The sequence below is a fragment of the Meriones unguiculatus genome, chromosome 1 (assembly GCF_030254825.1).
Source record: "Meriones unguiculatus strain TT.TT164.6M chromosome 1, Bangor_MerUng_6.1, whole genome shotgun sequence".
NCBI lineage: Eukaryota > Metazoa > Chordata > Mammalia > Rodentia > Muridae > Meriones > Meriones unguiculatus.
The window spans coordinates 155,614,096-155,640,917 of record NC_083349.1 but is presented as its reverse complement, the minus strand read 5'-3'; the positions used below and the strand labels follow the sequence as shown (position 1 = coordinate 155,640,917).

The 26,822-nt window shown below is 43.6% G+C and overlaps 1 protein-coding gene across 1 annotated transcript in view; it reads left to right on the top strand.

The window, feature by feature from the left end:
* Positions 1 to 26,822, top strand: part of Deup1 (deuterosome assembly protein 1) — a 58,124-nt gene that overhangs the window by 16,728 nt on the left and 14,574 nt on the right. Inside the window, exons 6-11 of the mRNA XM_060369707.1 lie at positions 5,260 to 5,373; positions 6,310 to 6,552; positions 13,145 to 13,290; positions 15,795 to 15,900; positions 20,280 to 20,474; positions 22,149 to 22,235. Coding sequence (XP_060225690.1) covers positions 5,260 to 5,373; positions 6,310 to 6,552; positions 13,145 to 13,290; positions 15,795 to 15,900; positions 20,280 to 20,474; positions 22,149 to 22,235 — 891 coding nt within the window. The remainder of the gene's footprint in view (positions 1 to 5,259; positions 5,374 to 6,309; positions 6,553 to 13,144; positions 13,291 to 15,794; positions 15,901 to 20,279; positions 20,475 to 22,148; positions 22,236 to 26,822) is intronic.

Genomic DNA, 26,822 nt, shown 5'->3' with positions numbered 1-26,822 from the left:
TTGGTTCGTGCTCTGAGGTGGTCTGCAGATGTGGACTTGGTTGCGTTCTGAGGTGGTCTGCAGATGTGGACTTGGTTCTGTTCTGAGGTGGTCTGCTGCAGATGTCGGCCTGGTTTCCAGGCACATGGCACTCAGCATGGCCCCTCAGTCCACCTTCTGCTTCAGGCTCTTAGTAAATTCAAAAATAACTATGATTTATAATATATCCTATATATAATGCATATAGGGAGAGCTAAAAAATGTACAAAGACTTTTTAGCTGTTGAGTGGAAATGAAGGGCACCCCTGGGGTCAGTTAAACTGAATATCTAATAAATCTTTTAATGTCCATTTAACTGTTAGGCACTAAATTCCAATGAGCCTCTAACTGTTTTCAAGAGCTGGGCCTGTAGGCCCAGTTTGTTTGGTTTTCTTTAAAGACATAGTGCCTTTTAAATAGTCCCATGTCACGGAGAACTTCTAAAATCCATCTCTGCAAAGGTTCAGTATGTTACCCAGATTTTCCTCCTCATCCTTTTAGCTTTATAGCTTTAGAAAACACAAATCTGCTGTCCTCCTGCACTCTTGAGAAACCTTGTGGAGAACATTGAAAGTATGTAGTCTCCACGAGCCCCTGACAGCTGGCTTGCTGGGTGCCAGTGCTGCTTAGGGCAGAGGAGACTGCTTTTTTCTTAACCTTCGTGTTGTCTAATTCCATTTCTTTCATTCTTCTCCAGTCCTAAGCCCAGCAACCCATCCCCAGACAAGAGTCCCGTTGCTCTTACTTCTAAGCTCAGGATGATCCTATACCTCCCAGTGACCAAGGTCAGAGACAGTTTAGGGATCATTGGCCTTTCTCATCCTTGTCATTCTCCAGCTGGGTCTGCCCTTGACCTTTCGTCTTATCTCCTTGTCTTCTTATCACCTTACTGTATCTTCTCCTTTTTCTTACTTCTTCTACTCCAAAATACCTGTTTAAACAGAGAGGATCACAGTTTGAGACCGCAGCCATGGAACTAGCTAGTTTGGTAGAAAGCTTAGGTATTATCTTCAAAAGCCACACTGAATAGTACTCACGGAAATCCTGACACTCCCAGCCTTTCAAAGGGGGTGACTGGCCTCACAGGAAGTGCTCAAGCACAGGCCCTGTAGAACACACCCCTCCTTGCCATGTAAGGTAAGAACACCCCCTGTGCAATTGGTTGGCTCGCTTCTGGGAGGGAGTCACATACATGTACATGCTTCTAACATACACATCCTCATGGAGGTATGCAAAAGTGTTTTAGGTAAATACAGTATAACTTGGATGATTGTAAAACATCTCACATAGCTGATTTCTTAAAACCATCCGGAAACACGTAAGAAATGGGCTGCTCTTGTTTTGGAGCATGTAGCATGTTCTCCTTTGGGCCAGGCATGTTGAATGCTATAGTACTAGGACTAGGGACACCGTGTGTGCAGTAGGAGAACATCATGGCTTGTAGCACAGAGCATCCCCTCGCCTACTCGTTTATTCACCTTGTGACCTTTAGGCAGTGTTAGCATCACAGAAGTCCCATCATCCCTTCAGGAAATTAGGCTGATGAGACTGGGGGGACAGTTCCATTCGTAATGTGCTTGTCTCACAAGCATGAGGACCTGGGTGCAAATATATACATTTATATGTAGATACATGCTGACACATTTAGGGGTAAAAATGCAAGAGTTCGAAAAGGTTCCTTAAAATACTTCAACAAATTAGGATGAGAAATGAAACAGACTCTTAGTGACAGTTAAACTGGGTAATTATTGTGTGGTTTTGGTTACTCTATACTTTTATGTAAGTATAAAAAGTTTTCTAATAAAAAGTTAAGATTATTTTGTGATGTGTATAGTCGCTGACATATCACTAAACACAGTTTCTCAGTGTTTAGAAGAGGGCTCTTAAAAACAACAAAAGAAAACAAACAAAACTAATACTCCAGTTATCACCAGGAACACTCCTTTTCAGGACCATGACCCACGCTCAGCCCCTCAGAGACGGCTTTGTAGTCCTAAGAATTCCCCCTGGAGGGCTGGGTGACCCCAGAGGGCTGAAGTCCACATCCTCCGTGCCAACATCCAGGAAGTCCCACACTTCTGAATACACCATTCTGGCTGCCTAACCTTGGAAGCAATACCTCTGATTGCCCGAGGAATCTGGACTGTTCTCAGCACCCACTGATATGTCTGTGACACTGTCTAGCCAACATGGACCTCATCTACACTGCTCTAGGCCTTCTGAGCTGAGGTTAATGCTACCATCTCCCTCTAAAGCATGCTGGGGAATACTTCTAATCTCAGCACTTTGGAGGCTAAAAGCAGAGCATCTTGAGTTCAAGAGCTATGGCTCAACACCAAGCCCCTTTCTGAAAAATTTAAAACATATTTGCTGTTTAAGTCAACCCTTATTCCAATTTTTGCTATTTTTCCCCTAAAGAGCTCTTTTTAAATTAAAAAAGTTTTAATTAATTCCCAAAGTTAGCATACAAAATAATGGGTTTCTTCATGATATCGTCATAAATATTGAAATCAAATTCTTGAAATCTAACTTGCATTGATTTTTAAATGTTACCCATCATCTATTTGGAAGCTAATTTTGTAAGTGTATCACTGTTACTGAAGACTCATTTGCTACCTAAATTTTACATCCTTGAGTATAAAAATCAGTCCACAACACTAAATGGACTCTCTCCATCACCCTCATAAATAGAGCCTGCCATAAGGTATTTTTATATATGTGGATGGGGAGTTGTGTGCCCACATTTCCCTAGCCATATTTCCACCATGTGATACTATAAAGTCTTCCTCACAGATCTCCTTCGCTGATTAGGACTTGTATATTAAAAAAAAAAAAAAAAAAACACTTTAATTTCCCCAAAGATTCTTCACAATCATTTCTGTGCAAGAAATATGAAAAGTGCAGTTTCTCTCATCCTAAGCCAGATACAGTTTGCATTCTCAGAACCAACACAGTTTCTTTCCAGCACGGCCCAGCCAGTGCCCGCAGACATTTTCAAAGCACTCCAGGCAAGCATGCCATGTTCCAACTTAACATTGTAGGAAAAAAAAACATCCTTGTGGCTTTTATATGACAGTTTTACTGTACTTGTATACTATAATGGCTTGTTTAAACGCCACACTGCTCCTTTGCTATATATTCCTTTAAAAGTGGGGCAGGGGTTAGCCATGAAACTGTTCCACCAGGTGCCGTAAGCAGAGCATGGAGCAAGCAGTCCTCTATGGCAGTTTCCTAAAGCCTGGACAGAAAGGCAGAGGCCAGCCCAGAGGAAAGTGTGATGCAGGAACATCTTCTCTGGCACCTCTGAAGCCGTGTCCTTTGCTCACGGAGTGAATGGACAGGACCACCGTGCCCTACATGGCATTATTGGACCTCACGCTTGAGCAGCTGAGCATGCTGTATTCAGCTAGTCCCATGTTTTCTTCCCCAACTGACACATTTCAGTGAAGCCCCAGATGGGTTTTCTGTTCCCCAAGTGAGCCGATTTTAGTTTCACCCTATACATAGTGGCTTTGAAAACCAGAGGCCAATAAAGCCAGAATCTTAGCTCAGGCTACTCTAGCAGGTCGCAGAAGCTGGGAAGTTTGGACAGGGTGAGGTCCTGATGAGGGCCTCTTGGTTCGTGGACAGCGTCTGCTGGTTGTACAGCAGGAAGAGGGGGAAATGGGATGAAATTCTTATCTTTTGTTGGGAGTGGATGTATGTGTTCCTGAGAATATGTGCACGTGTGGGACCCAGAAGTCACTATCAGGTGTCTTCCTCAATCTTTCTGCTTTTTTGGTTTTGTTTGTTTGTTTGTTTGTTTGTTTTTGCTTTTGTTCTTGTTTTTTGAGATAAGGTCTCTTGCTGTGACACTATTTGGCTAGAATGGCTAGTCCAGGGATCCTCCTGCCTCTGCCTCCCCAGCAAAGGGACACCGATGTACCATCCAGGAATTTTATCCTCTGAGTGGTGATTGAACTCAGGTCCGTGTACTTGCACAGTGAATGCTTTACCAGATGAGCTGTCTCCCAGACACCTGTCTGTCTGTCGTCTTTTCTTTCATTCTCCCTTCCTTTCCTTTCTTTCCTTCTTCTTTCTTTTCTTTCTTCTTTCCTTTTTTTTTTCTTTTTTTCTTTTTTTTATATTTCAAAACTAGGTTTCGCTGTATATCCCTGGCTGTCCTGGAACTCTCTCTGTAGGCCAGGCTGACCTTGAACTCAGAGCTCTACCTGCCTCTTCCTCCTGAGTGCTGGGATTAAAGGCATCCACAGACATTCCCAGGCTGATCCTTGTATTTCTTAATATTTTATTACAGGGATCCTAATCCAGCTCACACTGGTCCGAGGATCATAACTCAATCACCTTCCAGAGGCCCAGCTTTCAGCTTCATGTCCGTGAGCATTAGGCATCAACATCTGCCCTTAGAAGAGGCATAAACACTGTGTTCACGGAGCTTGATAAATAAACACCTTTCTAAAAGAATTATTTTAAAGTATGGGGAGGGTATGTGTACATGAACGTTGCTGGTGCCTGCTAGGCCAAAGGTGGCAGATCCCCGGGAGCTGGCATAGGCACTGGAAACTAAACCCTTGTCCTCTGCAAGAGCAAACATGCTCTCAATCACAGAGCTATCTCTCCAGCTCCTGGGCCTCTTAAGTAAAGAGAGAACATGCCCAGCAGCGGAGTATGGAGAATCGAAGGAAAAGTATCCTCGAAATGGACAGGAAGTGCCAGCTGGTGCCAAAGGCTGTTTGATTCCCCCTTGTTAGGGCTCACCCTTTGCCATATGAGCGATCTATGCTTTCAATAATGTGTGAGATTATTATGTATGTTAAAATTTCTCCCCAAAAAATGGAGTACACAGACCAGGCACACCTATTCTGAAAATCTGAAATGCCTAAATGCTCCAGAATTTGAGGCTGTCTGAACAGTGACACATAAGGTCACTTTTTATCCGAGTATGCTCGGGGTGTGTGAAACAGATGATCGTGTGTTTAGACCCGGATGGCATCAGCAAGGCATCTCATAAATATGCAAATAATCTAAAATCTGAAATGAAACTCCCTGATCCCAAGTGGTTCAGACTAGGAAGCTGAGCAGATAGTAATCAGTCCATGTGTAATTCCGTCATTTTCTTGTTTGTTTTCCTAATAGGTAAAGGCTTTTTTCTCTCATAATGCCCAACACAAAAGGAAGCCCTGCTCATTGCACTCTTAGTGAATGATAATTCTTTATTTGTTTATCTTCCCATTGTAAAAGGAATTTAGAACGAAATCGAGCGAGTGGGACAAACAAGAGATGCTCTACCAGACACACCTGGTGTCTTTGGATGCGCAACAAAAATTGCTATCTGAAAAATGTAGCCAATTTCAGGTAAAGTCTTATTGTTGTCTAATTAGAAAACATAATTAGAGGTTAATTACTACTATCCTGGCTATTCAGTATGGGATCTACTTCCTCATGGAAATGTGGCCGGAGAGGGACAGCAACAGACGTGGGTCTGGTGAAAGCGCAGCGTGTGTGAACCCTTTGTGGCCATGACTTTAGCCTCTGTGTCTGAAAGTCGGGTGCTGCTATGTCTTTGCACAATGTACACTTTTGGACAGTGTGGGCAAATGCCCACAATCTCTGCGCTTGAGGGTCACAGACAGGACGGTCATGACTTTGAGGCCAGCCTGCACTACGTAACAGGATTCTGTCTCAAAAAAAATTAAAATAAAAAAAAAAAAAAAAGCAAGACGAGACCGAAACAGAGTATCCATCCACATGGTTTTCCACGTCTCTGCCCACCTGTAAGGCTGAGCGTGTCCTCGTGTGCTTGGTAGCACTTTTCACATTCTCCGCTGGACATCATTCCCCCACGGCCTGTGCCTTCTGCTCTGAGCCACTTGCTTTTCCTGTAGATATGTAGAGGTTTACATATTAAGAATTACTAAAACCAACTATGTGTTGGCAATTGTTTTTCCTCCTTCTGTTTCAGGTTGTTATTTCTTTTCCAGAGAGGCATTTTTCAACTATTATGTAATTGAATTCATGTTTCTCTTTTTATAGTTTGTAGACTTCCTTTAATGATTAATAAGACCTCTCCTCCTCTAGACCCATGCTCTATAGCTTTGCTCCAAGGTCATGCAGATACATTTTTTTCCTCATATCATCTGAAATTGAGATTATAAAGAAGCATAACACTGCACTGTAAAAGCCAAGCTTCATCCTAAAAGATATCCTCACTAATTCTTTTGCTTCTTCCCCTCTTTAGAAGCTTAAATATGGCAATCCTCACTCAGTTTACCTGGTTATCATATTTCTCAGAAACAGGCACAGAATTACCAAACTCAGCTAAATGGGAAGAAGCAGTGCCCAGAGGACAGCAGCCCAGAGATCCCTCGCCTGGCGTGTGAATCAGATCCTGGCTGTGAACCCAGCCAAAGAGATGAATTCATTATTGAAAAGTTAAAGTCGGCCGTGAGTGAAATAGCACTGAGCAGGAACAAGTTACAGGACGAAAACCAGAAGCTCCTGCAAGAACTGAAGATGTACCAGAGGCAGTGCCAGGTGAGGGGCTGTGTTTTCAGCTTCATTTCCAACCATTGTCGACGAGCTGTACAGAGGCCAGCTTAACAGGGGTGCGGACAACTGTAGGACAGCTTTCTGTTGCACTATCAATGCAGGTCAGACCTCCTCTCCACACGTGATTCTCACCTGAATACACTCAGTCATTGGGTGGGCACATTGGCCTCGGGAGTCTTGTAATGGCATGATGATGATGTGTAATATCACCAGTGCATTGGAACAGCAGCCGCAAACCTTTGTGCTTAAAGTCCACACCCCAGTGTCCAGCCATCACCCACTTCCCTGCTGTCTTATTTGCAGGTTTATTTGGAGCTACTCTTTGTGATTTATCGCTGGTAACTCCACATGTTTGTCCTCTTCCCACCACTGTAAAAAAACAAACAAACAAACAAAAACACTTGAGGTAATCCTTGAAGATTAAAGGTCCCTTTAGGCTCACGGTTCGGGAGGGGGCCTGGTTACCTCAGGCCTTCGGCGGTGTGAAACATCATGATAGGAGAGTAGGGTACACTAAAACCTCATGTCCCACAAGCACACAGGTGAAGGAGGACAGGCTGGAGTGTCCACTGGACCCTACTTCCCGAAGGTCCAACCCCTTGGCCCATAGAAACTCTGTGGAGACTAAGCTTGTAGCACACAGGCCTTTGGGCAATCATCAATATCTGATCACCATCCCCTAAGCCTCTGCTGAGTAGTCTTCTAGAACTGAAGGTCACAGTGACATCATCAGATTGACAGACTGACAGCTTTGTCTTCCTTAAGCCAGCTTTCTGTTGTTGTTGTTTTCCTTTCTACTGTTTGAAATTAACAGAGAGGTTTGGGAACAGCATCCTTCAAAACCAGTCGATGCTGAGCCCATAACCTTCCTTTGTGCATTCAGACTCTTGAGACATCCTTACCAGCCTTTCTCTGCTTCTAGTCCTCCTTTCCCACCTCCAAAGGAAAGTGCTGTCTATTGTTTTCTTCGTTCATTTCACCCATTTCTCAAGTCCTCTCATCTCCCCATCCTAAAGCACACTCCCTGGGCAGACACCTATGTTTTCTGCTCTTCAACCCTCAGGATCATATCTTAGTCCTGGGCCAGCTTCTCCTTCCCCACACCACAGTGTCACCTATGGGGCTGTCTGGGAACATCTGCTCTTGCCCTGAGTTTGAGAGGGGACAGGCCACAAGGCCCCCACATTCTCTCTTCCAGTGGTGTTTCTGAGAGACCTGTATCTCCCCCATTTTGAACTACAGCTTCTTCTGGAGAAAGACATTATTCTAATGTTAACTGAAAACAGGTGTAAGCAAACAGACCAGATTAAACTGAAAACACTAGACACTGAAGAAGCCAAGCATCCTGTAGACATAGGATAGGTGTGGTGGCTTCTTCCCTGGTCCCATCATGGCCTAACATCAGCCCTTCTCTTTCTGGAGGTTGCCCAGGGTCTCCTAGTATTTGGCTTGCTAGTTACCCACCTGCCTGTGAGAGCTATTTGCACAACTGTGCTGGTTGCAGTAGGATCCTCTCCTCCTCTGGGATGGGACATTGGTCCCACCTTCTGTGTGAAGACAAGCCAAGTGGACATTCCCCTGCTGTCTGCCCTGCTGGAGCCTGAACCAAGATCACACTCAATGAATGCACGGCTTGTTTTTTCAGGTCCTTCCAAAATACCCTGCCCTGGGCTTCAGTTTATGCTGCATTGACTGAAGAGCTTTGTGGTTTGTCTGCTCCTGGGCCCTTTTTGGCCCTGGTCCCTGCAAGACTGTTCCCTGCAGTGCTTGCTGAGGCAGCAGGGACAGACCTGAAGATCCACAGAGCTTTGCCAGCCGGACTGTCTTGCTGAACAGTGAGCCTCAGGTTCAGCAAAAGACCCTGTTTCTCTGACTCATAAAAATAAAGCAAGGTGGAGAGCAAGAGCAGAAGCCAAGGTTCGCCTATGGCCTCCACATACATACATACATGTGCACTCTCTCTCACGGGCATGCACATACACACAAATCACATGTACTAAAAAGCAAACAAAATCACTGTGGAATATGTTCAAGAAAAAAATATCTGTTGTCCTAATAAAAATATTTTCAAAGTAATTCAAGATTTCTCTTTGGAAAAAGCACCAAGAACCGTGCTTTTTCATTCCTCCCCATTTCGTTTCTAGGTATCACCCATGACCTGTCCTTGTGTTTTTCAGTAAATGCTGAGAATCCATCGTTTTTCAGTTAACTTGAAGGTTTAAAATCACTGATCCTCTCAGAGCATTAGAAAATTCCAAACTAAACAGATGGGCCTTAGATTTGTTTTTCAAAAAATTTGCATTTTACTAAATAAAGAAAACTAAAGGTAAATAATATTGGAACCGGAATATGCATTTGCAAAAAAAAAAAAAAAGCCCTCTCTATTTAGCCACCTGACAGAACGTTCCACAGCTCGAATATAAATGTGAAAAGACAACTCTTCCTCTTTAAATTGCTGCCATTTAATATGTTGCCACACACTTTGACGGCAGCTGTGTCTGCATCTTCCCAAGGCACATCATCATTTGTCTTTCTGCAGCCCTGCAACGTGTCAGCGCACATACCCCCGGCACATGTTTATTTACTATGCCACACGCCCCCGTGCTTTTAAGTGTGTGGCATTCTCCACCAGAGATTAATGACAAAAATCAATGGCTCTGCATCTTTCCAACATCTATGCTGGGAAAGTTAAAGTCTCATTTGCTTGTTAATATATCGCTAAGAACTAGCACAACGCTGTGCAAGTATAACCCAACCATGGATCTAGTTTAATTTTCTGGTACCTTTGTTATTGGCTTTTATTTTGTTTCATTGTTTTCACTTTTGGGATAGGGTCTCCGTAGCCCAGGCTGCCCTCAAACTCCCTATAGAGTCTAAGGTGACCTTGAACTTCTCATCCTCCACTTCCTGGACTGGGATTTGGGGTATGTGCCACCACCTTCAGTTTTTGCAGTGCTAAGAATAGAACCTAGGGCTTTGTGCATGCCAGATAAAGATAGAGAAATAAGTGCATTTATTACAAGTAGTATATGTATTATATGTATATATATTGAATGTGCCAAAACATTCATTTAAAATGTAATCAAGATGTAAAAATTATTAATGATATATCTTATTTTCATAGTAAGCCATCAAAAATCTGAGTATATGTTATACGTACAACATGTCTGCATTCCAGTGCTAAATGCCTGATGTACATTCAGATTTCATAAACTATCCCAATTAAAGGGAGTTTCCAGAGCTTAAATTGTTCCAGGTATGCTTGAAAATGTCCCAATAACAAAATTATTTTTCCCAGATATTTGACACATTGCAAATAATTGATTTGACTTTCATGCAAAATTATGCCAATTTCAAAACTACATCCTGGCTTTAAAAGTCCAGTAATTCTCATGTCAACTCAGGATTATTGATTCCAAAGCCAAGAAGATAATTCCAGATTTATCAATACCAACAAATCCTCCAATTGTTTTTATACTTTTGCAGCCAGTTTACATAATGCTTTCAACTACAACCTGCTTTGCCTACTTATCAGTCAAACCATTGTTACCAATTTGTGCAATCAAATGCTTTTGTCCTAAAGTTCTCACACCTGTGTCTCTGGATCATTAACAGTGTGTTTCTCCTGGATGCTTGTCACCACAGGAGAGATGTTTTCTAGTGACAGAGAACAGAGCACTCCTGTCAGACACTACAGGTCCTGGGGGTTGGGGGGCCTGGAGTTAGGGGCCTCCCCACTTCTCTCCCCCAGAAAAGACTTGCCCACTTTCTGCCTGCTGCTTTGTTTGAAGGCCCTGGCTGCCCTCCTTCACCTGTAGAACAGAACAGAAGACATTTACATGAAGGAAAATGGCTTTTCTAACTGCATAATTTATTGTTTCGTGTCTCTATGGATTTTGAGATTTTAACTCTATCTGAAAAATCCCCACTGTTCAAAACAGAGAGCATCTAAACTGATCTCATAAGACATCATTTTGAGTCTGTTTTTATACTTATTTCTGAGTCACAAGGAATGTGTATGGCTAAGCATTGTAATCGGTCCCCTCCCAAACCCAGACCAAAAGGCCCTTGGGAAAGAAGTATAATTGAAGGGTTTTGTTTTAAGAAAAACTCCTGAGAACTCCCCTCATTTTAGAGGAATCAATGCTCACGATTACCAAAAGGAGAACCAACCCACAGTGCCTATCAGCTGAAGAACAGAACAGAATGTGCCACGTCCATATCCTAGGATATAATTCAGCCATAAGCAGGAAGGGATGCAGTGTGGCATGGATAAAGCCTGGAAACTGACTGAGGGAAAGAAACCAGCGACAGGACCCACATACAGTGTAGTACCCTTTGATTCCCAGGGAACTGCCAATATCATCCAACCCGCCACTGTCATGAGCCTGAAGTATGTACACAGCACTGCCAAGGGATGCCAGCATGCCTATCTATAACCCCACTCCTGACCCCTCCGCCTCCAACGACAAACAGCCAGGCTCTGAAGCTCCCCTGTCCAAAAGCAGAAACACACCTCTTTTCCTCCTGCTGAGAGAGAAATCTGGTCTCATTTCAGATTCTCTCACTGTGCTTTGGGCTCCTCCCACCCACATTCTGAGGAACCCTGCCCAGAATACCCTTTCTCTCCTGTCCCCTTCACTTCTGAACTGCTCAAGACTCCTATGGATTCGCTGATGGTTCTAGTTACTTCAGCATAGCTTGGCTGCCGTAGGGCAGGAGGGGAATGAGGCCTCCTAACTCATCTCTTGCCAGCTTTGCTGGAAAAGCCAACATGGCTTTGGTAATGAGGTTATCTGTCACTTGCTTACCAGTTTATTAATCAGAAGTACCAGCACTGACTAGGGCACATGCTTTGTACTTTACTCAAACTTTACTGCATCAGGTTCACACACGGGGTGACCACACGGCTGTGGTTTGGTCATCGGTCATTCGTTCTTTGTCTTTATCCAGAGTAGTGAGCACTCTGAGGTCAATGAGTATCTGTGCCCTAGGGCACATAGTAGGAGTTCAGTGAAGATGTGTCCAATGAGTGAAAGGTAGAGTGGAATTCTGTAAGACAAAGGAAGCAAAAGCATAAACACATTTTACTTAAAATTATATTGATTTATAGATGTTTTTTTAATTTTTAAATTATTTGACAGCTTCTTACATATATATAGTGAATTTTGTTCATTTTCACCTCTCAGGTTCCCCTCCCTCCAACTGTATCCCTCCTTTTCTCTAACAAGTCTTTCTACTTTCATGTGTGTGAGTGTGTGTGTGGCAGAGAGTATGTGTTTGTATGTGTGTGAGTGTGTGTGTATGAGAGAGAGGGAGTGTGTGTGTGACTGTGTGAAACTACGTGTATGTAAGAGGGGGGAGGTAATGTGCATGAGCCTATGTGTGAGAGAGAGATAAAAGGAGGAGGGAGTGTGTGTGAACAAATGTGTGTTTGTGTATGAATGAGACAGGGAAAAAAAGTATGTGAGGAAGAGGGAGTGTGTTTGAGTGTTTGTGTGTGAGAGAAAGAGTGTATGTGTGTGTGTGAGGGGGAGTGTATGTATATGCATGTGTGTATGAGGAAGGGAGTGTGTGTGAGAGTGTGAGTATGTGTGTATGAGAGAGAGTTAGAAGGAGGAAGTGTGTGTGAGCCAGTGTGTGAATTTGTGTTTGTGAGAGAAAGGCAGTGTGAGTGTGTGTATGAGTGTGTGTGGGTGAGAGGAGAGGGAATATGTGTAAGCATATGTGTTTATGAGAGTGAGAAGAGTATGTGAGGGGGGTATGAGTGTATGTGTGTGAAAGAGGAAGTGTGTGCTTGTGTGTGTGTGTGTGTGTGTGTGTGTGTGTGTGTGTGTGTGTGTGTAAAAGAGACAGGGACACTCTTGCTCATCCTCTGACTCTTAAGTCTTCCCTGCCACAGTATTTCCTGAGCCTGGAGGGGGTGGGAGAGAATACATCCCATTTAAGGCTAAGCATCCACAGTGACTTATTTTCCGCACTTCCACCAGTAACAAGTTTCTGAATTAATCACTGCACGCTGCAAAAAGAAGCCTCCCTGACCAAGCAAAGATTTAGAAGGCAGTTTACCAACATGTCTGTTTATCAGAGTAACAGGAGTAGCTTCTTGCCTAGAACTTGTGATCTCCCATCATCCATGAACTTTTGACTAGGTTTACAATCCCAGGTATGAATTCCTTCCTGTGGAGCAAGCCTCAAATGCAGTCAGAATGTGACTGGTTATCTCCACAGCATTCATGCCACTATCACACTAGCAGGCACAAGTCGCCTTGGCATGCGGGTAGCAGGCAGGGTCTTCCACTGGGTAATACCATTGATGAATTTTTTCCTCCCCAAACAGCCTGTGTAGCACATTCTGGCACTGTGAAAGCTATCCAGCAGGGATGAAGCTACTGGCTTGATTTTCCTGGATCTTGCAATTAGAGCATACATTTCAGCAGTGGGATCTGCTGGGCAACCAAATACCCTGTGTTGTTTTGAGAGCTAGATATTAAGGTTTGTTGTGTTTTGTTTTGTTTTGTTTTAATGTATCGTGCACCATAATTCTAATGCAAACATCAAAAATTTATTAACGCAGGCCATGGAAGCAGGACTGTCAGAGGTGAAGAATGAGTTACAATCACGTGACGATCTCCTGAGGATTATAGAAATGGAAAGACTGCACTTGCATAGGGAACTGTTGAAAATGGGAGAATGCCACGCTTCTCAAGACAACAGGAAAAGGTACGGTTCTCACATTGGACAACTGGAGAGAAATTTCTCAAAGCAGAAAGTATATATGTATTCAAGGGCTTCACAGGTCAACTAGAATAAAGTTTAGCACACATTCTCTTATTTTCTCTCAATCAAATTGTATTATACAGGTAAAAGTGCTTAGAAACTACAGAGTTCTATCTATTCAAATGCAGGAGATTGTTATTTCTATCTTTTGAAATTGTGTAACTTGTTGCAAGAAAAGGCTGTAATTTCCCAAACCATCTTTACTGGGTTTGTGTTTCTAATTAGAAGGATAAGGAATGAATGACTTCACAATCTCCTGCTCTATCCAAGTTTATCTGGAGTCCCAGCCAGTGAAAATACACTAGTTACCCAACACTAGCAAATGCATGTCCGTGGTCTATTTCCACAGTTTCCAGATGATCTCTGACCATCTGGGTAGGGGCTCAGCTTTTCCTGAAGCCAGGCATGCATCTGAGTTGAAGAAAGCTCACCTCTGCCAGCCTCATCGGTCAAAGCCGACTGGACAACCATGTGGCTTTCCGAGGACCAACAGATGAGGAGCTGCAGAGCAGAAGGAGGAACTCATCTCAGGGTTTCGTCCCAACCTACGTCTGTTAGTTCTGCTAAATAAACACAGCATAAAATGACTCCCAGTGGCGTATTTCTATACCCACACATCAATGCATCATCCAGCCATCATCAGAAAAGCTTTCTCTTGCAGCAGATAGTATTAACACAGACACCCACAACAGGTCAAAGTTCAGAGACTAAGAGACTTGGGAATGCTCGGGTCTAAATGGGATGCCTATACCACACCCCTTCCATTAAGGCTCAGGGACCTATTTGGAAAGGGGGGAGGATGGCTAAGAGCCAGGGGTAGTGAATGACATCAAGGAAATAGTGTTTTTGAGAAACCACAAGGCATTTGTACATATGAATTTACAGATACCATGACAGCATGCTCAACACTTGCACAGGCTCGAGCCAGATAATATCCCTATAGAGAGGAAGGTAAGCGACACAAAGGCACACCGCCAGCCAGGAAGCTGTTCACACTTGCTAGCTGCTGCAAGAGGGAAAGAGGTTTCTCCAATGGAGTGACACTGCATACAGCCACCGCACTCCACAGCAGGCCGCATGTCCAGAAGCAGCCAGCCAACACAAAACAAACTCCGTGACTGTCTGTTTTAAGAGACAGACAACTTGAAGTTGGTGGGTAGGGACTCAGGAGGAATCTGGGAGGACTTCTGGGAGGGGAAAGAATATGATCAAAAATATTATCTGAAATTCTCAAAGAATAAAATGACAAAGCAGAGATGCTTTCCGGCTGTACAGTTAGAGAAATTCAGGCATCACAGAACCCCAGGGAGGACATAGTTTTGTTCCGTAGTTCCTGCCCTTTCCTCCCACCACACTTACTAACACAAGCTTTGATTGGCGGGTCATGGGCTTCAGAGAGCTCCATTATCAGAGCTAGCCAGCTGCTACTTATCTCTTAGAGAGCCTGGTTGGATGATATCTCCTCCTCACATCATTTCACTAAGTACCTACTGTGTTCCAGGCACTGGGAACAGTGCTGAGTAAAATGAACAAGGTCCATACTCTCTTGGAACTCAGAGCCAATGACATTATCTTACACTGTGAGGAGTGGCCTATTCAAAAGGCCTTAGACCCTCACTCTCTGCTCCTGACCGACCCTAAAAAAATCTTGGGCAATTTCAAGCCAACAAATAAAAGAAAACCTGGAAACCAAGTTCACACTGTAGCACACATTCTTTAGGATAGTGATGGAAGCAACAGTGTAGAGGCGGTGTTCGATTATAGATTTGCAGAGAAGTGCGATTTATTCTTTATTCTGATGGCTTCTACCTTGGGCCGCCTATAAGTTTGATGCTAAACTTTTCACTAGTGTGGTTCCTATGCCTCTGCACTCGTGACCTGTAGCTTCATAAAGAGTCACTGCTTGTTCTAGAGGGATGGCTCAGTTAGGTTCTCATACTATTTTGCTATAGGAAGCAGCCTTTTCTTCTTCAAAAACCTTACCCACAGGAGATGGAGGGATGATTGGTTTAGTGGTTAAGAGCACTGGCTGCTTTTCCAGAGATCCTGAGTTCAATTCCCGCACCCACATGGTGGCTCACAACCATCTATAATGGGATCTGACACCCTTTTCTGGTGTGCAGGCACACATGCAGATAAAGTACTATATGCACAAAATATATAGGTGAATAATTTTTAAAAATCTTATCTACATACACAATTTCAGAATTATGTCCACCTTAATGGATGACTGAAATGCCCATTGACTGCTTCCTTTTCTCCCATTAAAATCACACTCACTCCTAGACAGAACTAGGAGTGAGTTCCCAGGACTGGAATTATTAGAATTTGCAATTTTGGTAGCTAGCAATCTATCTCTACAGCTTCCAGTGATGCAGACTAACAATAGAATTACCAATTCACCAAGTTAAGCTTAAGTGTTGCCTGCTTTATTTTTAAATTTATAGACTCGAATCATCATATTCCCCTTCTGCTGCAAAAGAACAAGAAAGGAAAAGGAAAGAGTTTCCAGTGGTCTCAGATCAACCAAATCATGAAAAAGAATTAAACAAGGTATGGAATATGTTGAGATCCATTCTCCCAGCTCTAAGTTCTCTGTATACAACTGGCTTTAAAGTCTTCCTTCTTGCTCCCTTCTTTCCCGCTGTATTTTCTCCAAAAGTTTTAATCTACCAAGCAGATGATTCTAATATTCTGTCTGTATGGAAATCTTCAGTTATTCTGCCTGGGCGAGACTGCTGATGCAATGTGGAGGCATGCCCTCCTGACTGAACCCAGACAAGTGCTCAGCCCATGGGAGACCTGTCTGCATTCCTTGCAAAGGGTCCTCCTCCAGGATGGGGTTAGTACTGCTTGGATTACTTGTTCTAGGGAGTTGTGAACACATGTCTTTCACTCCAGATAGGGCACGACTAGAGACTCATTTGGTAAACCAACGAGTTCATCACCTACAGAAGGAGGGTGGGGAGGGATGTGCCTACTTCAGAATCATGCATGACTCAAAGGCAGCTTTATCCCTGAGACGCCCATGCAGGAAGGGTATGGCATCGGAGCAGCTGCACCCCTGGAGCGCTTAGCAGCAGCTCCACTGCAACCTCCTGGTCCCAGCAATCGTTACTGCTCACAACAGGGCATGGACTTTGTGGGTTTCACCTTTCGGCACGTCTTAGTTTCCTGGGCCTTATGAGCTCTGCTTTCTGTTTCTGGGCGGCATTTTTCATCTCATTTCTGAAGAAAATGATTCAGCTCCAGGAAATAGCTACACAACTTCCAACACCCTGAGGTTGTGACAGGATTGAAATGCTGATACTCTTGGGCCTCTTACCATATGCCAGGAATAAACCAACTCAAGGATTTAACAAAGCCTGTTTCGGTCAGCCCTCATAGTCACCTTATAAAACGGGTTCTATGGCATCCTCTTTTTGCCTTTGAGGAAACTAAAACTCAGAGAAGTTGAGTAAATTGTAAATTCCCCCACATTACACAGATAATAATTGGTAAACGGTAGTTTTGAATGTAGGCTCTTTCACCCCAAAGACTACATACTTGCTTCTGTTAAAATTCAGGAGCTAATAATGCAAGTTACATACTTAGAACAAGACCTGGCTCAGAGGAAGGCCCAACAGCTGTGGGGTCCTGGTGATTTGAGCCACACCCACATTCCTAACTGAGGGCCCAGCAAGGACCAAGCCCTCTACCAGGAGCTAACACCCTAGATGAGGAGGGTCTGGGCATGGGTTCTTATGGAGCCCAAGTTCTTCATTCTCCTACAACCAATAGTCCCTCCAAGGAACTATTCTATCAGTTTTGTGGAAATACCTTGGGATGAAAGATTTCGACTTGGTGTGGTAATTCATACCAAAAATCCTAACATTTGTGGAGGTTGAGGCAGGAGGATTTCCACAAGCCTGAGGCCAGTCTAGGCTACATATCAAGACCCTGTCTCTACTCTTCATCCCCTTAAAAGATAGATCCTGGCAGAGCTAGCAGTCCAAGAACTAACGCAAGTCCAGCACAGAAAATGTGTTATAGAGCAATTGTATTTCCTTCCTGTTATATCAGTTTTAAACACTGATATCACATAATCCCATAAAACCGATTTTGCTGATTTGAAAAAATATCATTTTCAGCTCTGTGGTGGTAGCACATGCCTTTAATTCCAACACTTGCGGGGCAGAGGCAGGTGGATCTCTGAGTTCCAGGACAACCAAGGCTACACATAGAAATACATAACTTTCAAAAGATGCTCTTCACTGACAGTTCAAGAGACTGTGTCGTGGTGAAAGGAGTAACTAGAGCCATGTGTGGTTACAGCGTTCTGGACCTCAGAGGCTCTGACAGAGCCAGAAGCACAGAGTGAACTCAAGAATCCTCTGAGTGGGAGTCTCGGGTGGAGGAGGGTCCCCAGATCCCCAGGTTCCTTAGAGGCCCAGGCAGAAGCCCTGTGCAGGTCAGTACTGACGGCCGGGATAACTAGCTGCCGCTTCCAGAACATCTGCAAAGAGCATTTCCATCCCCTTGTGATAACACTATCAAGGGCCATGCACTATGAATCTTGAGTGGTTTTTCTTTTGTGGGTACAGAGCTGTTTTTAGTCACTTATTTTGTGATAAAATTCACATTTAAGAAAAAAAAAATGTCCTGTCATTGGAAGCACAGATAAATCAGTCTCATTTAGAAACATGCTCCGTGGAATAGCATGTTGTTTTATTATCTAACCACTGTAAGCTAATAAAAAAAAAAAAAACTTAATCTTCTTTCTGAATAGCACATTCCTTTTCTTAATTTTTTGAGTTTAGTTATTAAAAGGACCATGTTAAAGTATACCATGGGGACATAAACAGTAAAATCTAGACTCTCAAACTGCAGCACAATATGGCTGGTTCACCAAATAAGCTATAAAGAGAAAAAAACAGAGGAGGGCAATCAAAGAGATCCACACGGACTGAGCAAGATGGCCTGAGTAGATAGAGGGGCTTGCAGAGCTAAGCCTGATGGCCTGAGTTCCATCCCCAAAACTCATAGTGGGAGGAGGGACCCAATACCTGTGCGTCCTCTGACCCTCCACACGTGTGCGTGACATCCACGTGCAGGCACACACAAATGCAATTTAAAGAGACCTATAACGTATTCCAGGGTTAGGTCCCGTCTCTGAGACTCTTACTTTGGGGAGCTAGCTGGATAACAGACCCCCGTTTCCTGTTTGCTGGATGGCAAAGTTAAGACTGTGTGATTTCTAAGTCACATTTCTAATGTTAGCAATTAGGGAAGGGCCAGATGAGGAATGAGGGCAGCCTGCCTGGGATGCAGCAGACTGGCCTCCGGGCACAGGTACCCTCTGCATTAGGTCATCATTCCTGAATCCTGGCTGTCCCAGTGTGCAACCCACAATGGATGGGGCACAGGTCCGAGAACGTGACAGCCTTTCATGAGGACTGTAACTAGAACAGGAGATTATGGGACTGCATGAGAAGACCAAGCATATACAAAGAGTGGGCTGGAAAAAGCGGACTGGTTAGCATAGTGAGACCCTAATTCAGTTTCACAAACCTGAAAAGCATGGAAGATTTGGGACAATTTCACATTTGAATCTGCCTGAAAATATTTGGTGATATGAAAGAACTGAAAAATGGTATTCTGGGAAGAAAGATGGAAAGACCCTTATTCTTTCAGAGATGTACACTAAATTTTTAAGGAAGAATATAAGATAGTCACTTCTCACGTTTTAAGTTTCTGCGGACATTCATATAAGCCTCGTTGTGGATTTTCTTGACTTCCCCCTCTGGTCTTACTTCCTGGAGCACAGTTGATCAGAACGCTCCAAGCTCCTTCAGTGCACATGGCATTCTGGTCCCTACCCTTGGCTACACTCTTCGCTTGGGAGCTTGACTTCTCCTGATTTTCTGGCTTCCACCTACCCTTCAGTATTTTGTCTGATAACCTCGCCCCTGGGAAGAACATCCTGATACAAGCCCCACCCCCCAAACCCAGCTGTTTTAGGCACCCTCCAGGAGGTCCCTCAAATACCAATTACTACCCTACCTTATAAATATGTTTATTTTTCTCTCCCTGCTGCATATGGGTATATTCTGAGAGAACGGTCACTGTAATTTATCTCTGACTCTCAAGAGTGAGAAGCAGCGAGTGGGGTCTTTAAAATGATGCTCGGGAGTGTGGCCAAGGTGGGAGTGACAGGAATAGAAAGCAGAGGATCTGATGGGGTGAACTGGGCTGATGCCCAGCTGGATTTCAAAAGTTGAGGGTGGTAAGGAGTCCAGGTCCAATGGGCCCTGTTATGGGAAGACAAGAGATTGCAAGAGGCCAGGAAGACATTCCTACCAACACAGAAGCTTAGGGTGTTACAGCGTGCTTCCGAGACAGCGCGGAGCCACAGCTGCCTCAGCAGGATTTGCGATTGTCTCAGTTTTTTAAAAACTTAATTAAAGCCAAGAACCGTGAACTCTGGTCTTGCATCTGGCACTTACTCTTTGTATGATTTGAGCAAGTTTCTTACCCTCCTTAGCTCACTTTTTTCTCCATAAGGAGGTCCCATGGCCAGGCTTGGTGGTGTACACCCATAATCCCAGAACTGCAGAGGCCAGGGCATGAGGCTCCAAAGCTAAGGCCCGTCTGGGCTGTGCAGGTAGACCCTGCCTCAAAAACAAAATAAAGTACTTTTTAACAATTTCTGCCGAGTCTGTCAGAAAGCTGAGTCATCAGTAGCGCTTTGCACAGGACAAGAGGGCGGAGAGGGCTTTTGGGGTAGGGAGGAAACTGGCTTAGGGTGCCACTTGCTTGTCAGTCAGCAATCACCAGAAGTGGGGGTCTCGGGCCAAAGGCATTCTTAGGGCAGGAGGACTAAAAGTCCAGCAGAAGCCGCAGCTGCTCTGTCGTGAGGGGCTGTTCACGTCTCTGCACCACTCTCCCTGCAGACGAGAAGCCAGTCGTATCAGGAGGAAAACGGGTGCTCTGAACACGAGCGGATGAGAGGCGAGATCTCCGACCTCACCCAGGAACTTCGTCAGAAGGAGATCACTATAGCAACTGTCATGAAGAAAGCTGCCCTTCTGGAAAGACAGCTAAAGATAGAATTAGAAATCAAAGAGAAAATGTTAGCAAAGCCACAGGTAGGCACGCAGGAGCACACACTCCAGGACTGGCCCCTGTCATGCTCATCCCAGCCCCCACCCCATCAACTGTCCAAAGCCTTGGGCACCAGGTTCGTGTTTGAGACTTGCCCTCAGAGATGCTTCCGTGGTGCCCCATAAAACCCTGTGCCACGGACAAAGGGTCATCAAAGAAACTCTAGGACCTACCAGACAGCACACGCGTGAGTGGTCAGTCTGTGCTGACACGCTCCTGCCGCTGACTTCCCACTTCACCTGTGCCCTGCTTCCTTCCTCGTTTTTTGTTTTTGTTTTTTTTTTTTTTTTGCCATAGGGTGTATCCACTAACACTTTCTTTTTAGAAAGAAATCCCAGCCTTCTTGACCCCCTACCCCAATTTAATAGATCGCTGTTAGTGTTTTAAACATGGAGGCCGCAAGATAAAAATCACTACTTATTTACTAAATATCCACCCAACACATGCCAGGGTCCTCAGAGACAAGCAGAGATTGGGAGTTTCTGCGTTAAAACGCTGTGAGCACTGCCAGGGAAACTCACGCCTGCCTTCCCTCCTTATCTGTTCTTTAAATTTCCTTTCTCTCTTACTAATAATTAGTAACCTGCTTTTGACAGCACTGGCTTTATGACCCTTTGACTCTAAATCTAGGTGGTTTGGGAGTACAAAACATGAGTCCAGACAATTTCCGTAAGAGCAGTTAAATTGTGTGTATTTACACAAACAGGAAAAAAAATGGTCCTTCACCCAGTCACAGGCCTTAGACTGGCCAGTTTGTGTCACACAGAGGAAACCAGCACAGGGGACAGCATGGCAGGGTGCTGTGGAGGTGTTCGCAGAGGCAGGGGCCCATGAACGGCTCTCGTTTTCACAGCACCGTGTTTCCTAGATTTTATAATTTACAAAAGTAAATCTTTTTAAAACAAGAGTTTTCTATAGAAATAAGCCTCAGATATGAAAAAAAAAAAAAAAAGAGCAGGCCAGGTGCAGAGGCACGCATCTGTCATTCCGACATTAGGTAGAAGAAAGAGGAAGAAGAAAGAGCTACAACAGGAACTCAGAGCCACACAAGGAAACACGGCCAAAACACCACAAGGAACACACTAGGCCCAGAAAGCCATATACTGCTCACTGTAAAAGTTAATTGGGGGTGCTGGAAAAATGGCTCAGAGGATAAGAGCACTGATTGCTTTTCCCAAAGGTCCTGAGTTCAATTCCCAGCAACCACATGGTGGCTCACAACCATCTAAACATGAAATCTGGTTCCCTCTTCTGGCGTGCAGGTGTACATGCTAACACACATTGCATAAGTAATAAATAAATCTTTAAAAAAAGGAAAAAAAAAGTTAATTGGGTGTTGAAGAAGTGTAATGGGCAAGAGTGTCTTCAAAAAGGGTTTTTTTAATTGATTATAATTCCTATACATGAGAAATGGAATTTCGGACCTGGTAGGTGAAAAGTAAAGCATTATTTTTAAGTTATTTAAATTTAGCACTGCTCAAGCAGGAGAGGGAATTAGGGACCCCAGTGGGAGGATGGGAGAGACCCCAGTGGGAGGACGGGTGTTTTCCTCACTGCCATAGAAAACTTATTTGCACTCACAGGACAGAGTCAATTAACAAGATGATGAGTTTCCATTGTGAGTTTTACACCTGCCTTTTTATCTGCTAATCTTTCAGGTCTCAGATAAGAGATACAAAGCTATCAGAGCAGAAAACACACATCTGAAAGGAATGATGGGCGATTTAGACCCTGCATGGTACTTGGTAATATGCTGAATTCCTTCCCCCAAACTGCACTGGAGGTGGCTTGGCTGGCCAGGGCTGACCGTCAGTATGGTCACTGAGCATGCCCAGCTGCCCAGAGCTGCACACTGCCTACCTACAGTGGCTTGCCCAGGCCGGGACATTTGGTTTGGGTTCAGTTCTGATCGCTTCCCAGACATGCAAAGCATCAGTTTCCCGGCTTTTAATCCTGTAGTCACTTGAAACCCAATATCCTAGGCAGCCTGACTTCAGTGCCAATCTTATGCTCAGTGAAGTCCTCCCAGCAAACCCAAATCAGAAAGATTTGTCCTGTCCTTTCTTGGTTCATATTTGGCTCTGTCTTGTGGCTTGTCCCTTTCAACTTGATGACAAAAAGGAAGCAGGCATGACCAACAGCTCAGGACATATCGCATAGAGCAAACGTTCAGTGTTCGCTGACTGAATATATGAATTAGCCCCTGGCGCTATCTGTTCTCATGAACTTAAATGGCTCCAAGCCTTTCATTTCCATTGTCTGATGTAGCAGTCGATGGTTGGTTTTTTTGTAGAAGAAATTTTGTTGGTCAAAATATTGAAATAATAGCATTATTTGTTATATTTTCTTTTATTCACTCACAAAAAAAAAAAATCCTACCCTTTTTCTTTTTAACAGTTCAAGGAACAGAAAGGGTAAGATAGGAAAATGTGGGCATCGTGGCTGTTTATGCTGACCAGTTCCTTTAGGCATAATATGTGAGCAAGTGGGTTGCCTCGGCCAGGCCCCTTCTGAAGCCAATGTTGTATTTCTCTGCACCTGTTCTCACATGAGTCCGTATTCCAGCATCAAGACATTAGAGGCGTCTGGAAGCATTCTCCCTTCTTCCTTGAGCATGGCTGTGGACCCTGTGATTGGAGCACAGATGGATAAAAAAGGGAAGCTTGCCGGTGTCCCGATCTGCTACATTAAAAACCTGCCCGTCATCTCTGCCTTTTTATTCCCTAACATGGGGCACACAAAAGTTAAAGCGGATCCCAGCTCCATGGAGATATGTGTTTTCATTATATACGTACATACATACATACATACATCAGTCAGTTCAATCCAGGAGTTTGTCTGTATGTATGCCAGGTCACCATATTCCTGCCGAGGGGCTTCACTCTGCTCCTGTAGGCTTTGGGCTTTGTTCATTTATATTACTTGATTTTTTTTTTTTTTTTAAGAACTAAACAGCACAAATACAGAAAAGCAGCCACTGATTACCCACAGCTGCTTCCCAAGCCCTACACAGGCTGCAGGGGCGCTGTGCTGGCAAGCAAGCGGTGGCTCCTGTTGCTCTTTCCTGACCTTTTGCACAGATAAGGTGGGGAGATAGTCTCCCACCAAAATAGGTGTGTAACTCAAGCGTTGCCCAAAGCTGACCTGCAGCTGTGTGTGTGGACAGCAGTACAAGTCAGCAAGTCCTTAGGAAAGTTTACACATCTAATCATATATATATATATATATATATATATATATATGATCTATATATCTATAGATCTATACACATCTAAGCATATCATATATATGATCTAATCATATACATATATGATATATATGTCATATATATCATATATATATATATACACACGATTCAAAAAATAAACAGGGACACAGGGACAGAGGGATGGCTCAGCATTTAAGACCATTTGTTGCTCTTGGAAAGGACCTGATTCAGTTCTCCACGCCCAGCGCTACCTGTAGAGTCCAGTTCAGGGGATCTGCTGCCATCTTCTGGTGGCTTCAGGCTCCTTCACATACAAGGTGCTTAGCGCACGTGGCATACTCACAGGCTGCGTGTACAGATGCATATAATTTTCTTAGCTAGGCTCACATGCTTGTGCCGTCACACTTCAGTGTCTTTTTTGTTTGCCTTTAAGCTCCTCTCCACACCAACTGGCTCAAGTATAGTTTGCCCTTTGTGATGGTTTTATAATAGTCCGTGGTGTGGATATACCAAAACTTGTTAGACTGTTTTTTTTTCATACTTATTTTAGCCCCCTAGTGTATTCAACTCTGTTTTCATAGTTTCGCTGAATAAATATCTCATTCTAAAAAATCCCAACACGTATATCTTGGAGCAGCTTCCTGGAAGAGGAACCATTGGCTCACAGGATATGTGTGTTTTAATGTTAATACCCATCGTAGCCTGTTTCTTTTTCTCTTTTATCACTGTTTCATTGCCAGCACTATTCCTATGCTATCTTCTTCAACAGCACTTCGATTTTCAGTTCTCCGACTACAGATGGGAATTGTCTCCTTCATTAACTCTCAGTTTGTAACAATATGAACGAGATATACTTTATGCATAACTTCCCTGATGTTAGTTTTTCTTTTCCTTGTCAATTTGTAGGAGCATTTTCAGTCTGTTTTCTGTAATTTTGTATTTTGCCACAGACAAAATTGTAAACCCTGACTTGTCCAAAGTTACCCTCTCTTGATGGATGTCTTTGGAGCTTCCTTTTTTGACAACAGGGTTTCCAAATTCACATACACACCTTTGTGTTTTTTCCAGAGGTTTTATGTTTTCCATCCAATTGTTCGATCCATTTAAATTGTACTTTGAAATGCAGTCTGTAACTGCTCAGTTAAAATTTTCATGTAGACTAAGCTCAAAGTACCAGGTGTCTCCCTGTGATTTCCTGTGGGTTCTATCTGAAATTGAATTCATTTTTGTATTAACCTTGAAGACTTAATGCCTTTATTATAATAAGATATAGCATGATTCCCCATTTCTTTATAACACATTTTCCAACAATACAAATTTCTTCGAATAGTTCATGTTTCCTTTCTTTAAAAGTATTTCCCAAGTTATTTACAGTTCTCATCACTGTTATGAATGGAATTTTTGCTGTTACCACGTCAAGCAGCTAATTGCTCATCTTGAAGAAGGTTCACTTTATTTTATTCCTTCTACAGGGAACTATGCTGGTGTAGTTTGGTTGTCTGCCTCTCCTTTCCCGCCACTCACACCCGCTCTTGTCATTATCACACTGTCTTTACTAAGACCTCCAAGACAGTCTCAAGCATGACAGTACTTGCTGGCAAGTTTTCTAATTCCCGACTATAATGTCACACTTCTGGAGTTTTGTGGGATATGAACTTTTCGTTCATGATCCTGCGTCCATTTCAACAGACACGGCACTGTGTGTTCACCTTTCATGTTGATGTGTTAGAGACCGTGGTTGGCGTATTTCCTGGTTTTGATCCAAATTTGGGTTCCTGGGACAAATCTTCCTGGCCCTAAATTAGCTTGATACCATAATGTGTTTGCTTAGAATAGCAGGATGCATTAATTCACAGAGCACTGCAAGAGGGGCCAGAAGTCCCAAACAGATGTCCTTAGGGCCGTGCTCCCTCTGACCTCTGTGCAGAGGAGTCCTCTCTCTGTCTCCACTGGTCTGAGGCAGTCTTTGGTGTTCGTGAGCGGGAAAGTACCTTGCACCAATGCTCTGTCTCAGTGTCTGTGGCCCTGTCCCATGATTCTCACGAGTCAGATTTTCCCCTTTTCTGGGGCATTCAATTCAGGTCTTCTATGAAGCTCCTGTTTTAATATAAGGTCATACTACGAGGGACCAGGGGTTAGGACTTCAACAGGCTTTTGTAGGGAGCCACAATTCAACCCATAATAGTCATACTCTGTTTTAGGGCATTTAGGTTTGGTGTGATGACACTTTATTTAAGTGAGGTTTGACAATGGTTCTTTGTTCTTGTTTTAAGGTTATGCTGTTTTTAAGCACACACTGGAGGTTCCTGGCTGTGGGATGTCCCGAAGCCACTAAATAATGCTGGCCTGAGTTCACTGAAAGTTGGAACAAACTTAACTTAGACCATCCTTTACCTTTTCTTCTTGGTTTATTCAGATCTCTCTGTTTTGTTCTGAGATTCTTTGGATAATCTGTACCTTTTTAGGAAATATGCCCACTTAATATTTTTTCCTTATGAAGTTAGTTAGAGCCTACAGCTTTATTCATCTCCCATGTTCCAAGGTCTGTTGTTAGGTTTTCTTGTCTGAGACAGGGTCTCACGCTTTATCCAAGGCTGGCCTTGAACTCCACCATCAGCCTTCTGTGTTTCAGGGTCACAGATATGAACTGTCATGCCCAGTTCTGGTTTTAGTTTCCTTTCTTACTCTTGGTCTTGGACAGCTGAACACATTCTCTTCCATTTGCTTAACTTTGGCTCAACGTTTGTTTTGCTAACATATAAAACACTAGCTTCGAGGGTTCTATCACTTCACTTACTTTTTAAAGTTTTGACCTTTACCATTTTGTGTGTCTGCTTGTTTTGCACCTACCTATGTCTGTGTACCACGTGTGTGCAGTGCCTGTGGAGGCCGGAAAAGAACGTCAGTCCCCTGGTGCTGGAGTTAGAGATGGCTGTGAGCCGCTCCACCGGTGCTGGGAGTTGACCTGAGTCCTCTGGAAGACCAGCCAGTGGCCTTAACTGCTGAGCTCTCTCTCCAGCCCCCTATTTCATTCATTAGTAGAGTTTATCAGTTTCTTATTCCTGGTTTATTTTACTTTGTTATATTTTTCAAAGTTTATGAAATGAAGAAAACTCTACTACTG